Source organism: Corylus avellana, chromosome ca6 (assembly GCF_901000735.1).
Source record: "Corylus avellana chromosome ca6, CavTom2PMs-1.0".
Lineage (NCBI taxonomy): Eukaryota > Viridiplantae > Streptophyta > Magnoliopsida > Fagales > Betulaceae > Corylus > Corylus avellana.
In genome coordinates, this window is record NC_081546.1 from 25,715,474 (window position 1) to 25,732,717 (window position 17,244).

The following is a 17,244-nucleotide window of genomic DNA, read 5'->3' on the forward strand; positions in this document are numbered from 1 at the left end:
AATTAAAATATATATATATACCAGGTTATCCGGTTATAACCGGGTGCCAAAAACCGGAACTGGAACCGGAATCGGACACCTGGTTACCGGTTTCCCGGTTGGTACCCAGTTTTTTTTTTTTTTTTTTATACCCCTAGTACTATGCGGTGGTTCAACCACCCTTGAACTAAGTTTTTTTTCTTCATTTTTTTATAATTTTTTATTGGATCAAAATTTATAATTTCATAAGAACTCTATTGAAAAATTATCGAAATTCGTATGGGATAATTTTGTTAAAGAGACATACCACATATATTTATAAACTCATTTTGAAACCATAAGGCTTTACTTATTATTAGGTTGACCGCCCTCATAATTAGCCTTCGAGGTGGCCAAACCACCCCGATGGCAATGAGAGTAGTTGAACTACTCTCCCCAAAACCAACTACTAGAAGGTGGATGAACCATCCCCAAAGGTGATGAGGATGTTTGACCACCTCTAAAATTGACTATTGTTGGTGGCTTGGTTATGGGGGTGCATGGTTCATAATCACCCTAAAGGTGATGTAGGTGGTTCGGCCACCTCCAAAACTGGCCTCAGGGATAGTCGAACCACCTTTAAATAGTTATTGGGACTAGTCAACCACTCCTAAATCATGCTTGAGGGTTTTTTATTTTATTTTATTTTTTTATGTGGGGTAAAATTATAATTTCATAAAGACTATTGAAAAAATTGTTGAAATTTATATGAATGGATAATTTTGTTACAAAAGCATATCACAAATATTCATGTGCTTATATATATAAGCTTCATCTTAGTTTCTTAGAAGAGTAACATTATAAATAATATTTTTTTTTGTTTTATCTTCGGTTTATCTTACTTGTTAATGTGGTAGTAATAATTCTCCCTTAATTTTATTATTATTTTTTTTAACAAGGGCTATTTGCCGCTGTTAGCTTAGCAAAGTAAAATAATGATGAAATAAAAGAGCAGTTTCTAACGTTATATTAATTATGGCCATAACATTTTGTGGAGAAACTTTTCTTTTTTGAAAAAAATTATTAGTATTAACAGACAACTTTAACTATAAAATATTTACAAAATACTCAAAATGACACTGATATAATTATATCACGTGATAATATTTTTCAGCCATAAAAAACAAAAAGAACATCAAAAAAGTGTTATGAAACTAACCCAATCTCAGTAATCACAATGGACTGAATTAAATCCACGTGTGTGTTTCAATATCATTATACAATTTAGGCTCCAACGGCTATTTTCCAGTTTCCCACTCCCAAAAAAGTCACCTTTTAGTTCACACTACAGACCCATCCCACCGTTGACTGGGCCACGCAGTCACTCATCCACTGATGTGGAAGGCACTCTCGTAATTAGCCCAACTATAACAAAAATTTCCGTAATTTCACCTTCTCCCTCTCTGCAACTACAAATTTCACCTTTCCCGCCCAAACCACCACTCTCTCTCTCTCTCTCTCTCTCTCTCTCTATACACACATCTATACATACAACTTTCTAGGGTTTCGTTTTCTTCTCAAAACCATGCCAGACCTTGGAAATCTCTCTTACTCAGCTTCTCTGACTCTTACTCGTTGCCCTAGCTTCAAGCCGGTGACTGACACTCCCGATCCGGGCAGTACTCAATGCCCTACCTCCGTCCAACCCCTAGGCGAGGACTGCGATCCGGAGCAGAGGTTGTGGTTTCCGTTGCTGCACAAAAGGGAGGTCAGCAGTGGGAATGGAATTAGGGTTTTGAGGAGGAGCCGGGGCTCGTTGGACCGGGCAAAGAAGGCCTCCAATGGGAAGGGCTTGGAGGACCACGTGAGGGCTTGGGTTCAAAGGAAGATGGAATCAGGGGTTCCCGAGTCGCGGTGCTCTCTTCCTTTCCTCGTTGGCGCTCCGAAAATGGTAATTTGGCATTTCTTTTTAGGCGCTGAGAAAATGTTGGAAAGAATTGGAATTTAGCATCTTGAATTTTTAATCGTTTTGAGAGTAATGCTGTACAGTATTTTTGTTGGAAAGAATTGGAATTTAGCATCTTGATTTTATAATCGTTTTTAGAGTAATGCTGTACAGTATTTTTGTACAATTGGTGTTTGTGTAATCTAAAACAATTTTAAGAAATGATGAATGTCAGTGTGAGATTGGTAGTTACTTGCTTCTTTATGATTTTCCTTCAAACCGAGAGCTAGCAACTATCTTGGAGAGTATTTGTAAGTTAACCTCATAGCAACTCCATTTTGGTATGTGAAGATGATAATAAATTAGTAAGGAGTGTAAAGAACATGTTAAATGTTGCCTTTTGAGGACCAGTAACTTATTGACTACATATTTAGTTTGAAAAGTCAAGAAAGAAGACTTCGAAGCTTAATATCTACACTAGGAGCTCACTCCCTGGAAGCTAAATGTGGATTTTTTGAAGTCTATGTATGGGGAATTGCCAATGTTAATGTTTAAAGCCGACACATACACACACAGAAACATATTTGATTCTTATAGTTAGGAGTGCTGATTTGCCCTGTACTTTACGCACCTGATGCATGCATGTTTTGCTCAATGGACGTTTTTTAATGTACATATGCAGAGCAGTTTATCATTATAGCCAATACTCTGCTGCTACAAAATCGGCAAACCTTTTTGTTCATTGGCATGTTAATGACTGTTTTAGTGACAATTGTGATTCCAACATAATGTTCACGTTTCATTCTTGTCATTTAACATTGGCATCCCCTTTTTGTTCCTCTCTCTTTGTTACTCATGTTAGGTTGAATGTCTTGTTTGCCACAATCTTATCTACCCCGGGGAGGAGCTATTGTGCTCTGTTCGTGGTTGTCAAGGAGTCTACCACATACAATGTGCAAAGGCAAAGCTTCAGGTCTTAAATCTGAAAAAATTCAAGTGCCCACAACATGTAAAGTCCCATCAAATCTTATATTAGCTTTTATTATTATTTTTTTGGATGCATGCGTTGTCTCATTGTGCTAATTTTCTTTATTGTAACATCAAACACATGAAGCATATCATATTTGTAATTCGAAGCTACTGTTGGCGTGATTATGCTTTATTAATTTTGATGCAAACCTTCTAATACTTGGTGTTATAACCCAAGTAAAACATTAGTCACATATGTGCTATGTCCTAAAAAGGACTAGTCAAAGTCACCATGGGAGTTCCCTAGTATTACTTATATGGGCCAGTCTCACCTACCAAAGAACCAATATGAGACCTAACACCCATGCAACATCTTCACAATTCGCCTACTCAATATTGTACTTAACTTTTTAGGGTATCACAATCATTTCCATTTAAATCCATGATGTTCTCATCAGAGTCCATATCATGTTGCAATGCCCCAGTGCCTCATAATGTTACTAGGTTAGTTACGGTACCATTTGTAACAACCTAGGGAAAATACTAACCATATATGTGTTATACCCAAGAAGAACTAATTAAAGTTACAATTTTGAGCTTTTTAAGTTAGTTATTTATCTCATCTCACTTAGTAAGGAACCAACGTGCAATTTAGCATCCATGACATTCACAATTCAAACGCTCAATGTAGGACTTCACTTTTTGGCGCATCACACTTGGTATACTTGTTATTTAACTTTTGTCTAGCCTGTTGAAATGTGGATCAGGTCAATTTCTTACTGTATATTGAAATGGGAAGGCTGTTGATAACAAGCCTTCTTTTGGTTCTTACTTTCCTTGCATTCCTGTTAATTTTATTCAATGTAACAAGGGCGCACATACAAAATATATCATATTTCATGCCTGTACATAATAAACACCTATGCTTTTGTTATATACTTAGAAAGTGCCTTGGGTATTTTTGTAATTAATAGATGTTAATACAACCCTTCTTATGGTTGTGCTGCTTATTATTTAATTTTGTTTGGCTATTGACGTCGCTTTCCTCACTTTCTTGTTATTGGTACGAGAACACATCCTTTGAGTGTAATTAGTGGCTAGAAGAGTGTCTATTCATGTGCAGCATCTTATCTAAGCGAAATTCCAAATATGTAATGACTTTTCTCACCTTTTATTTTCAAATTGGGCTGTGGTTACTTATATATCATTATTAAATCTAGTTACTGGTCTAAACTTTCACGAGAAATACTTTTTCTGAGCTATTCATTTCAGAAATTAAGGACCTTTTTTATAACTTCCCCATGTGTCTCTTGTTTCAGATCTGTTCTATAACTGTTATTTCTGAAATTTTTAGTGTCATTTTCTGAATTCCAATAAATTTTATATTGACTGCAAATTTGACACCTTTTTTGCCGCTTTTGATTAATCTGTTGTTATCAATCTCTGTAAATTGTTCTTTTTCTTTCAGAATCTCTATGGATTGTTTGTTACATCTATTATAATTGCTACTACTTGCAGAGGATCTAATATACTTGACATCCTTTCAATAAGCAGACATGCTACATTTGCAAACAGAGGCTACATTGGCGGTGTGTGCGATGCCCAATGGCGTCACATGACAAGTGTGCAGCATGGCCGGACAAAGTGATGCATCTAGAAAGCCAACCGGGCAAAGCTATTTGCTGGAGGCATCCTACTGATTGGCGGTTGGATAGAAAGGTCAATTTTTTTCGTTCCTTCATCATTGTGATTTCCTTACACTTGTTTATCTTTATGAAAGATGTATTCTTGAGGTTATATTCCCTGCCTATTTAGTACTACTGGAAAATTCTACCCATGGGTGCCTTCATATTATGCCTAATTATATTGTTGCAGCCCACAGAGGATCATTTTCTTTTTCTATCTTTCTATAACATTGATCACTGCATGGGCTGTAGGTAAAGTGTAATAATATTGAAACAGTATCTTTGTTTTCTTACTGTTCCCAGATATGAAATTCAAGATGTTGTATTGATTCAGTTGGCTGTGATAGAGTCTTGGTCATAAGTAAACACACCATTTATTTGTTACTGGTATTACATATCTAGTTCTGGACTTTGTGATTAATAAGAAGTACCTGCATTTGGCGAGAAGGAATTTCTGAATGTTCTCTTGCTAAAGCCTTTTTACTTGATGCGTCTCAATGGAATGTGCAAAATCTTGTGTTAATCAACTCTATCATTAGAGTTTTGTGGTTGATGTTTCAATGTAAATTATGTACCGATCTGCATTCAGTTGTTGTAGAAATCTTTTCTTATCTCTTGCTTGAACATGCAGATGCTCGTTTCATGTAGGCAGTGATAACTGTGTAATAACTGAGCCTAAGTGTTAGAGGGAGAAGAGAGAGAGAGTGAGAGAGAGCATGGTTCAGGAGACATGTTGGTTTTTGAAAATATTTATCTATTGTGTAGGAGCCATTTTTATCACTTGTGTGAGAATTCAGCATCTTAGGATTTGATTGTAGACTATGGACTACAAGATGGAATTTTCCTGTTTATTCTTTTAATTGCTGTATTTGTATAGTGCTTGTAGATATTTGCTTTCATATTCTTATTAAGTTCATAAGTATTTTGGTTGTCGAATTGTGATCAGTGGACTTATCTTTATCTTGGAATTTTAAACCTATTTGATTAAGGAAGTGATATATTGAGCCTCTTTCCACGTGGGGCTGTTTGATTTACTATATGATGCCCCAATTAATTTTGTGGTTTATCAAAGAGAACCAGTTGGTTTTGGGGTTAAGTTAATGGATTGAATTTCCTTCAACTATCACACTATTTTTGAACTTTTTGTTGAAGTTTTATTTCTTCATTCGTATTTTTCATTGATTAGGCTGGCTGACAGGACTGATATATTTGTTGAATGAGCAGCATGCAGCTTGGACAAGTGACATAGAGGTAAAATTCATGAATAATCTTTTAATATAATTGCATGAAGTTATATAATATGATCAATGTTACATGAAAACACTTCTAAATTAAGCACCATTGTTAGACATGACAATACAAGGGTATGGACGTGTGATATGTTGGACATGCCTCCTGTCAAATATTGACTTTATAGCCGTGCCCAAAAAATGGAAGAGAATCACATTCCTAGAGTCCTAAGACTTGAGAAGGATTCATTCCAAATATGTTGCGAGAATGAATATTTCATCATAGGCATATCTTTGTTGAATACAATTCTGATTAAATGAATATTTCATTCTGACCTAACGTATAGAAAGAAAAAAATTGGACATAGTGGGAATAACTTGTCTCCTTGTGTCCAAAATTTTGGTAGTCGATGGACTGATATATAATGCACGTTTCTGGTAAGAGATCAGCACCCAACAAGCTAACCCCAAGTTCATGTGATTTGAAGAAATGATTTTGGAAATTTGCATAACTTTATTTGGGGTCTGTTTTTCTTGTTTTCTTTGAAATCTGTAGAACTAATTTCTGAAGTTCTGCTGGTTCTTGGTTGGAGTTCTCTACTTGTACTTTTGGATTTTGTTGTTTATCTTTAACCTTGTATGGCACCGCCTTTCATCCAGGCCCTTACCAAAATATGAAAGATGAACAGACCTAAAGTTGAGTGACCATAAAGCGTTAACCAGACTTCTTAATCGGCTATGTTCATACTTAAATATAGAAGCCTTAGAGAAACTAAGAAAGTACTACATGTTTGATTGCATTACAGCTATAGATCTCATGTTTGTCTAGCTATCATCAAATACCAATCTCTAACTCTCCGTCTCTTGCTTGCTCACTCTTTCTTCTCTTGCTCCCCCCCACCCCCCACAAAAAATAAATCCTCTTCAAAATTTCAGGAAGTTTTTTGTGGCTTGCCTTTGCCTTATGTTGATGAGGAGTTCAAGATTGACTTGACATGGAAAGACATGGAGAATAAGATGGAACTACCTCCCTATGTGCACATCAGGCGCAGTATCCTATTTCTGTTATATTCATCAGTAGTATAAATCGTTTAAGCATTTCTTTGCTAAGTATTGAGCATATGCAACTTCTTGATGAAAAAAATGGCTGTTGCTCCATTCGTCCGGCTCATTATTTATGTATTCACTGTATTTATGATTATTATTGCACTAGCCCTAACTGAATATAGATATATATCTAGTCAAGAAGAAGCGTAATGATGCAGATGATGATATTGGATGCACAAATTGCAGTTCTACATGCTCTGACGATTGTGTTTGCAGGTCATTTAGAATTATATGTCAAATATTAACTTCTCATAAACAACAACTTCGGTTTTTTTACTCTTTGAGAATTGATATTTCTCCACTTTGATGACATATGTGCATGTAATTTAATTTTGGAGCTTCTCATGGATAAGCCAAGTAAGACTCTGCGTGTGTGTGTGTATAAATAATATACATCATATATTTTTCAGCTTTTAACTATAAGTTCTGCTGCTTCTACATTAGTACAATTGACATAGATTTTTATATGTTAATCTTTCTGGACTTTTATTTGCTAAGCAATTTTCTCTTAGCCAATTGCTGATGTGGTTTTCCCCCCTTTCCCTACCCATCTCCTGTTAAGAGTAGTATTAATTTGTCACCTACCGCCTACAATTGAATTCTTTGAGAGTGTCAATCACATTACTATTCATTAGAGTAGCAATATCATAGATACGTCAACTGCTTTAGTATTTTGATTGTATCATTTAATAGGGGTTTTCTCTCATTACTTGGACAACTGCTTTTTTAGCTCCCTTAGTGATTAGTTTTAATTACTTTCTTGTTCTCTTTTCTCCTTCTATTTAGGCGTTCTCTTGTATACTTCGTGTGTACTAGGATTGTACTCCTCTGCGCTTTTTGATATATACTACATTACTTATATATATCAAAAAATCATTTAATAGGGGTCAATGCATAAGCTGCTCCAAGGCTTGTCGTTGCTCAGAAAATTGCACAAACCGGCCATTTCGCAAGGAGAAAAAGATCAACATTGTCAAGGTGAAAATTTTTTACTTGAGTGCTTCAAGTTTCTTCACTTCAAACTTGTACTATTGTAGAAGAAATTGTTTACCCTTTGTTAAATTTTATGCGTTGAATGAGTTCTTGTTTTCTAAGTTCTTTTACCATTAAATGTTTATCTTCCTTCACAGACAGAATTTTGTGGTTGGGGAGTAGTGGCTGCTGAAAAAATCAATAAAGGAGATTTTATAATTGAGTACATTGGGGAAGGTAATTTATTTTATTTGACTTTTGCATATATTCTTTCAAGCCCACCCTTTTTTTTTGTATGTTCACCTTTTGCTTTTACTGTTAGTTCGGCTATATTTTCATGAATTAGATTCTCCCGTTATCAAGCTTAGCCTTTGTTCCTCATACCTTTTGCTTGTGATTACAGATCCCCTTTTTTCTCCATTAAATTTTTATTCTTAATTATAATAATTTAGGAAGCTTCGCTAGTATATTCAAATAATATATATTAAACATTCTCGCCTTTGAATCAATTTTTTGTTTGTGTCAACATGCAAATCATAATTGCTGCTTGCTTGCTGTCAAAAGATTTTTTTTTTCCTTGGAGTTGCTAGTGAATATGACAAAAAAGTATTCTTCGTAAAAAAAGGTATCTATCAATTTTGAAGATTTGAATATGTTTTCTCCAAGTTGGGGCCTAGACTTGCGAAGTTGTTTGAACCATTTATATAAAGTATGATGCTTGATTTCTGTTTATGAAATTTGTCATTGCATGGATACAATGACATAGCTGATAGCTGCATTGATATATGCACAACATGCCAATCATTCATAAATAAGATCTACTATTGCTTTTGATTAGATTGGAACCTCAGCCTACCCTTCATCATTTACATATTTTCGAGCTTGGAATTCTAATTAAGTTGACTTTCTGTTTCAGTTATTGATGATGCTCTGTGTGAGCAAAGACTTTGGGACATGAAATATAAAGGTGCACAGAATTTTTACATGTGCGAAATTCGAAAAGACTTCACAATTGATGCAACTTTCAAGGGGAATGCATCTCGATTTTTAAATCATGGTTGCGATCCCAACTGTGTTCTGGAGAAGTGGTTAGTATGAGCAGTATTGTGGCTTTTTTTCCTTTTCTTCTTCAGGGATTGTAGGAACTAGCATATTCTTCTGGACTGGAAGTTAATTGCTTTAAAGTTAAAATATGTAATGAGTCAAATCTGCATACACCCGAGTTTAGCATTATAAATTTTTTCTTCTTTTCAGGAACTGGCTAACCCCAATGTTGTTCCTTTGCTTTGGTAATTTGTATGTACAGCCGATAAAACTTTTCTGGTGGTCCTGATTAGCTGGATCAAATATGATATATGAACTAGAGCCTTTTAATATGGTTCTTATGGATCCATATATCTTCTCAATTATTTTTGGGAAGCTCTATACGTTCTATGGACTCTTAATTCCAGTGTGCTTGGTCATACGCTGGACATGCTTGGGTATACATGGGCAACTTAATCAATTCTCTAAATTTGGTATTTTCTGTTCCGTAGAGACATGATTGACATGGATACAAAATGCAGGCTGGGACACGACTGTCCTGTGTAGTGTATATGCTTATAATGTGTTTAACCATTTGTCTGTGTATGTATAATTAATCTTAAGTGTGTCTATTTATGATGGATCCTACTCGTGTCCTTGTCCTTATTCAAAAGTGTTGGCCCATTGCATCTGTCCATGAACCGCATGGCTAAAAAATGAAACTCGAGATGAGTAGATTGATGATGTCAAATTTTTAGAGCATTCGAAAGCAAACTCATGAGTAAGCTTGACTGTTGTGATTTGTAGTTTGTTGAGGATTTTTTCTATTGTGCCCTCAACTTAATTATAACGGTGGACCAATTTGTTGGAAAAGAGTGAGAATTTCATGTTCTTAATTTGTGAGTGCCAGACATTTTCTGCCTGAGCAGTTCTGGCATATTAACAGTGAAAAGGTAGTAGAAAGGGTTTATTTTTTTATTTTTTTATTTTTTTATTTTTTTATCTGCTATGATACCGTAGGTTAACAATTTCTCCACCCAAACGGATTTATAACTAATATTTTCTCTTCCAGGCAAGTTGAGGGAGAAATACGTGTTGGTGTGTTTGCTGCGCGGTCAGTCGACATTGGAGAGCCATTAACATATGATTACAGGTATATCTGGTTGTACCTTGTTGTTGATGCTTTAGTTTCTTCTGTATGACCTATATCACTGGGCTACAAGAATTCCAACAAAATAAACAATCAGACCCAGTGGTATTGGTATTTGATTACTTTGTTTTCACGTTAATATTAGCTTGCACGTTTTTATTTTAGTTCCGTTAAATATTCTAGTAGTTGAAACCCAAGTGGGGGCCTATGTCAAATTTCGTCAAGGCTTTCCTATGAGTTTTCTTGGTCCAAATTAATGGACTATATAAAACAATTACTTCTGCTTACATGTTAATCTTTTTTTTAATTTTTTTCCTTCTTTTTGTACGAATTGGGAGGAGGTGGGGTGACTTAACCTGTCTAGATGAAGTGCATTAATCTTGCATTTGTTATCAGCTGAGCATTTACAGTTATGGTGGTCATGCGTACAATGTCTTCTGAAGGTGACATTAGATTTTTGTGCTTCATCAAATCCTTTTAAAAAATATGAGTTGCAATATACTATACAACTTTTCAAAAAACTAAAATTATTAAATACCAATGTGGATGATGTGGTAAGAGGTTTGTTGGCCCCAATAACAGGGTCTATATACTTTTATCTGATGAATTATCAATTTGTGTCGTATTCTGAACCAATTTGTATCACAACTAGTTGGTTACTCAACAGGATTTCGGAGTGGCTTGGATGAAGAGAAATATCAGTTTTCATTAATTCAATTTTAGTTGGGATAGGCTTTTGACTATTGTTGCTGTAGGATTTTCTTAACTTTTCCCTATGGCTTTGACGTGAGACTGATTATGTTGCCATCTTGTTCTTTGAAGATGTTATCCCCATCAAATGTTTATTGGAGTCGTTTTGGGTCCTCCGAAAAGTTTATATTGCACCACTTAATTGTAGGGAAAAGTTTAATTTGTTATTATTCTGTGAGTTTTTCAAATCATTTCTCATTGGAGTATAGTGATGTAATCTTTGCTCCCCCTGTCCTGAAACCGTTCATATTAGTTTTTGCCATCCCAAATCAGTGTTGTAGGCTGACTCTTCTCATCACCCAAATGGTTGTTTATAGCTTTCTTAGATGTGGTTTTATTCAACCTGGTGTTTGTCAGAGCAACTTATATATCCTTGTGTTATCATTCCAATTTAGTGTAGCTCATTCTTGTGACGTCCTCAACAGAAGTCTACCTATTTGTTGCATAACATGAATTTAATAGCATTAATTCGTTTTTGGGTATGCTAGTGCCACCTTTTCTTTCATGAATCACTCTTCATCATTAGACAAACTGTAGTGGAAATTTATGTATGCAAACAATCTCCGAATGCTTAACAGGAGCAGGAGATTATAATGAAAGAAAACAGGTTTTATAACCATGAATGGCCTCAGTAATTAACTATTGCATTAAAAATTGATTCTATGAATTCAAAATTCGAAATCTTTGAACACCTCATCTTTAGTTTTTGTGCTAAAACTCTCGTCTGCAGTCTCTTGGTTTTGTCAAATAACTAGTTTCTTTCATGTCCTACTAAAAGTTGCAGCAGAGTTGAAAAATTTTCTGGTTTTTGGCATTGTAGATTTGTGCAATTTGGACCAGAGGTGAAGTGCCAATGTGGAGCTCCAAATTGTCAAGGCTATCTTGGAACCAAAAAAAAGATTGGTAAGGTGGACATTTGCTGGGGCTCAAAACGGAGGAGATCAACTGCTTGCATAGCTATCATAACGGTATGATTTGTATCAAGCAATATGTTACATAGGTGGGATGGATGGTCGTGTTATATGCCACTTCCCATAAAATTTGGCAAATGAAAAATTAAAAAGAAAAAAAAAAAAGGGTGGAGAAGTAGAAAGTAGTCTCTTGTCATTCTTCCAACATTCCAGCTATGACATCCTCTCCAGATGAAAAAATAAAAAAAGAAAATCTTATTGTAATATTGTAACAATTTAACATGTAATTGATTTCCCAATGGTGGGAAATTCAAGTATAAATCAGAAAAAAAAAAAAAAGAAGAGGAAATCTGAAAGCAATGTTAGAGATTGGTTGGATTTATAATATTGATAGGTGTGCAAAAACTTTTTTTTTTTTTTTTTTTACACTGTATCCATGTTTTCATCAATTTGAATCTAGTGAGCGTCAAAAGGTAATTTAATATTTTAATTCTAGGATTGGGATTTCCTAAAGTTTTTAAGGTATTTTATTTTTTAGAGTTAAGATTTTTCAATAATTGGCTCTAATTTTTCAAAGGGTTAAATGATGGTTGGTCATTCCTTAAAGAGGCGGCCGATCAGGGTAGTTCGGTCATGTTTTTTACTATGCCTTTTTAATCTTTTTATTTTTTGTGAAGGCTTAGTTTGCTTGATCTAGGTTGTTCATTCAAAATGAACAGTCTAAATACTTAAAATTGTAGGCCCCTACAATTTTAAGAAATTGCAAAAGATCCCAATCTCTCTTAAACAGTCTCACGAAGAGATCTTGCCAAAGTTCTTTTATCCACGTGCTAACTTTTAAAATTAAATACTTCAAAAAATTTCAACGTAGTATCCAACCGAGTAAAATACAATGAATTAAGGAATAACAACCTTCTTAAAATAGTAAATGATGCAGGAATACAATATGAAATATTAATTTCAAAGTAAGGAATAAGATTTTGGAAACTCAATCTTAGAGTTATCTCAATTTTTTTTTTAATTCTCAAAACAACTGTGAAAAAGGGTTTTCTTTTATTTTTTATTTTGGAAAACAGATTCATCAAATTGCGAGGAAGAATCAATGGATTCAATTTAAATAAATATGTAACGGATCAATTCTTACGAATCTTAGCACGATGAAGTTCCTCATTGACTTCAAAAGATAAGTAGAACTATGGAGTATGGACCACCAATAACAGTAGAATTAGGCTTAAATTCTTGTGCTACTGGCAGTCTAGCATTACCATAAGGCAGAATCTTTAGATACCATTTCTAGAGTTTGTCACTTTACAGTTAATGACAAGATCTTTCTTCAAATCGGGTAGGATCAATTTATTCTAATTCAATCTATTAGACGGATACGTGTTTAAAATGTACGAAATTTTCACTATATGTAAGAAAAGAATCATGTATATATAATTTAGACTAAATTAAAAGAATTTTTTAAAAAAACTAGTTTGGAGGATAACTTTGCTGTCATTCAAATGATAGCATTCTTTTAGGGATTGTTTATCCATTCACTGTTGGAGGTTTATAATGCAGTTGGGTTAAGAACAAACAAAGCCGACAACCATGAGGGCTGGAACATGATGAGAGGGACATGCACAATTTGTCATGCAAGAGTCCTGTAAATATTCCACCTAATTTGCATATGGGTTCAAATATTCGAGCCTTGGATTCCCTCCATTGCTGCCTGTTGTGATGGGAACATAAAATACCCAAAACACTTGGAAGGCTTTTTTTTTGTCCAATTTTATTGAAATCCACAAAGCTTTTATGCTGGAGGAATTCAACTTTGTCCCCAGTTGGCTGCGTTTCCCACATGGCTAATTCAAGTTTAAGCCATAGAAATGGAATCAATATGGCTTTAGGGCATCAATAACTCCCAAATTATACTTCCATTACCTCAATAAAAGGTTTATACACAGTATATCCATGTCAGATGTTTATGCTAACCATTTTGAGTTAATCTAAGAAGGAAAGATGGGGGGTGGAGGAAGAACATAAACAGAGAAAAAAGAGAAACCCTGGATGTGTAAGAAAGGAGGTAAAAGAAAAACTATCATCCCTTGAGAAAGTTCCTGCATATCTTTTCCCAAAACTTCCTATCCGGCTCAGCTGTCTGCAATCCAAACTTTACTTTTTCTGCAAAACCTCTCTGCAACCATTCAAACAAAAACAAGGTAAATATATATAGTGATAAGTAGACAGCAAATTAACATTCACAAACAATGGATTGACAATGAGATTAATTACCTCTATGGCATCCATATTGAGAAGGCGATCAATGAGATTTTGAAGAATGTCCTTGGTGTACTCAGGGTGGCCTTGAATGCCTAAAATATGGCTTCCAATCCTGAACATCTCCACACCTGTTTTGTCTGAGGATGCAATCACTTCAGCTCCCAGTGGAACCTCAAAAACCTCATCTTGGTGGCATTCAATGACAGAAAGGGAAGCTGGGATCTCACCCAACTCATCAAGGAAGCAGCATGGGGCCAACTCCTTCACTACACTCACCTTCCTTAGCCCCACATCCCACCCTGTATAAGATTTTCCAACCTTTCCTCCCAATGCTCTGCACAATACCTGCACAGCAAAACCTTTGTTTTTTTTAAATAAATTCTTCTCTGCATGAGATTTATGTGGGTTCGTTTCGGTTTCAAAACATGTAATTTGAAAACATGATTTGGTTTAAAATTGTGGTTTTTGTATATAAAATTGCAGTGCCAAACACACTCGAATCGTGCATGAGATATAAAATGTTTTTCAACGCACTGGTCAATTCACTACAGTTGAGAAATAGCTGTATTGCAATGTAGAAGAGGTCCACATTACCTGGTGACCAAAGCAAATCCCAAGGACTTTCTTCTCCATGGCATCCAAATTTCGCAGCAGCAAGCAGAGCTTGAGAATCCAGTAATCATTGCCATAAGCATCACAAGGGCTTCCACTGATCACAAAACCATCATAGTTTTGGAGCTCATCTATGTCAGGGAAGTCCCCCTCTATCACCCTGTACAAGTCCCATATCTCTCCTTCTTCCCCAAAAGCTGCAAGGAACACATTGAAGTAGCCACCATATACTTTCTTCACATAATCAGAGTCTTTTGCTGCTAGAAGAAGAGCATACCTTTTCTCTCCTCCAACCTTCATCTTCTAAAAAAGAAAAATTGAATTGAATATCTTGGATATGGAGATGTGTGTGTCTGTCGGAAAAGGAAAGAATTAGAGTTGAGGAAATTAGGATTTAGAATGTTGAAGTTTGTAGAGGGAATGATGCCTTTTTATAGGAGCTGAATGATGGAAGCCACTTATGAATAATGGGGAGAGTGAAAATATTCATATGATTGGAATATGGGAATAAAACTATTTGCCAATATAAACTTTCTATGTATGTATTTTTATTATGCAATCCAAAAGTGAAACCGTGTATGCCCTATTTGATATGACAGATTTTTGTCTTAAGCAGGAGATGTGGTTTTTCTTTTCTTTTCTTTTTCTTTATATATATATATATAAAGCACTTAAAAAAGTCAAGTCCGGTGATATGAAAATAATACTAGTATCACATATAAATGGTCTAGTTCTAATTGAAACTGGATTCAAGCCAAATTCATTGTCAAAATAGAAACTTTTATTTTGTTATAAGAAAAGTTTCCAAATAAGATGAAACAATGAAAGTTTTTGTCATGAGGATCGGAGATTTGCAGTACAAAAAGGTAATTAATTTTAGTTGTCATTTGTATTTTGAGTTGTTTGTTAATATTTTTGTTTTAAAAATATAAAATAACTTTTTAGCAAACATAATCGCAGTTAAAAAAAGATAATTAATTCTACTTGTCATGTTTTGGTTTCTTTAAGAAGGTTGTCTGTAAGAAATTGACAATTCAGATAAATTATTAAAGCAAATGTTGAAGAGTAAAAGAACAAAAATAAAATTTGGGAAACATTGGGAGTCATTTGAACTGAGACCATAATAAGGACAGGTACATTTGAAGAGAGAGAGAGAGAGAGAGAGAGAGAGAGAGAGATTCAAACGAATTTATTGGATGACTACTTTTTCTATAATCTTGCAAACAATTAGAATTTAGAGCAATATATACCCTTTTTTTCAAAGTCCTAAGGGTCATTCAATTCTACCATTGACATGCCCAATAGGGAACAGAATTAGGCACCGACCATTTCTTCCATGCACCCTCTTGTCAAGGGAGAATATGATTCTCTTTATTTAAAATAAATATAAATGAACTATTTTATAATTAAAATTTAATATTATTGCATTTAATTGTGCAAACAATGGGGACGCCGTTTAAAAAATTTAAATAATGTAGTTGTTAAATTTTGACCATAAAATTACTAACCGAAAAAATCATGCGGTCAAAAATCGTGGGTTCTCATAGAAGTAGAATTAAGAATCAAAATAAATTTAGGAATAATTCTTTTTTATACATGTATATACTTTGTATTCACTTCTTTTGATTGTATAAGTCCCGAGTTCCTATTGCTTAACCTTTTATCAAATCACTTCTTTAAAATTAATCAAATCAATCCTTAAAGTTTAATCTACTCTTATTAAATCACTCTTTTTGTCTCAATTATGTTGACTCTTTTGGTGAAATGCTACATCATATCCTATAGGTTTGTGGCACGTGTATACACACATGCATAAGCATAATCAATGTCACCATGTCAACAGTATTTCATGATGAATTAGTACATCGATGGCACGTCATAAATGTCACGTCATTAAAAATTATTTATCAACAAATCACTAAATTTCATATTAAAAGAAAAAAAAAGAAATAAAAAAGTGAAGAGAGAGAGAATAGTCACGACTTAATCTATTCTAAGAGCATTTGGCTTGTAGGAGATTTAGGGGTGACCACACAATCACTTCTTTCTTATGTATTTTTGCGAGATCTAGTAAGATAATATTATTATATTAATATATTATTTAATCCAAAACTTTGGACGTAGGAATTGAATCAAAATTAGATTATAACGTGTAGACTTTAACACTGGAATTTTAATGGGAGACTTTCACGCAACGGACCATTTTTCACGTGGAAATTTCAACGTTCCAGAACAAGGGAGCGTGGAAAGCTAGAAAGCGAACACGCGGAACTAAAGCAGCCGCACTGCCGCTGGCAAAACAGTAATATCACGTCGAATGGACCTTCGAACACGACCGCGTCATTAAATCTTTTTTTACTCCCCATTAGGCCATGGCCCATCGGCCCATGAGGGGTCCGCCAACTTTACGGGAGTCAGGCCGGTAGTAAAGCATCCACCAAGTTCAACTAAAACTACGGGCATACCCTTAATGTATAGTGCCAATTTTGAGAGTAAATCTTAATTTTTATATATATATATATATATATATATATATATATATATATTGTGGCGGATCTAGGAATTCATTTTACCAAGAGCGTCAAGAAAATAATAAAATATAATGATAAAATATTTTTTTTATTATAATATGGTAAATACAATTAAAAAAAAAATTATACCACAATAT

The 17,244-nt window shown here is 34.6% G+C and overlaps 2 protein-coding genes across 2 annotated transcripts; one reads left to right on the forward strand and one right to left on the reverse strand.

Annotated features, from left to right (window-relative positions):
• Positions 1-1,492: 1,492 nt before the first annotated feature.
• Positions 1,493-11,949, forward strand: LOC132184948 (histone-lysine N-methyltransferase ASHR3-like). Its single transcript, XM_059598743.1, has 11 exons — positions 1,493-1,909; positions 2,766-2,912; positions 4,427-4,591; positions 5,782-5,808; positions 6,723-6,837; positions 7,016-7,109; positions 7,778-7,871; positions 8,024-8,102; positions 8,782-8,953; positions 9,961-10,041; positions 11,609-11,949. Exons 1-11 carry the CDS (start codon positions 1,544-1,546, stop codon positions 11,760-11,762), a joined length of 1,494 nt encoding a protein of 497 aa, XP_059454726.1. The 5' UTR covers positions 1,493-1,543; the 3' UTR covers positions 11,763-11,949.
• A 1,709-nt stretch (positions 11,950-13,658) lies between these two features.
• Positions 13,659-14,886, reverse strand: LOC132185614 (gamma-glutamyl peptidase 3-like). The gene is made up of 3 exons (XM_059599371.1): positions 14,559-14,886; positions 13,977-14,309; positions 13,659-13,878 (listed from the first exon to the last, which is right to left on the reverse strand). Exons 1-3 carry the CDS (start codon positions 14,874-14,876, stop codon positions 13,783-13,785), a joined length of 747 nt encoding a protein of 248 aa, XP_059455354.1. The 5' UTR covers positions 14,877-14,886; the 3' UTR covers positions 13,659-13,782.
• Positions 14,887-17,244: the final 2,358 nt, after the last annotated feature.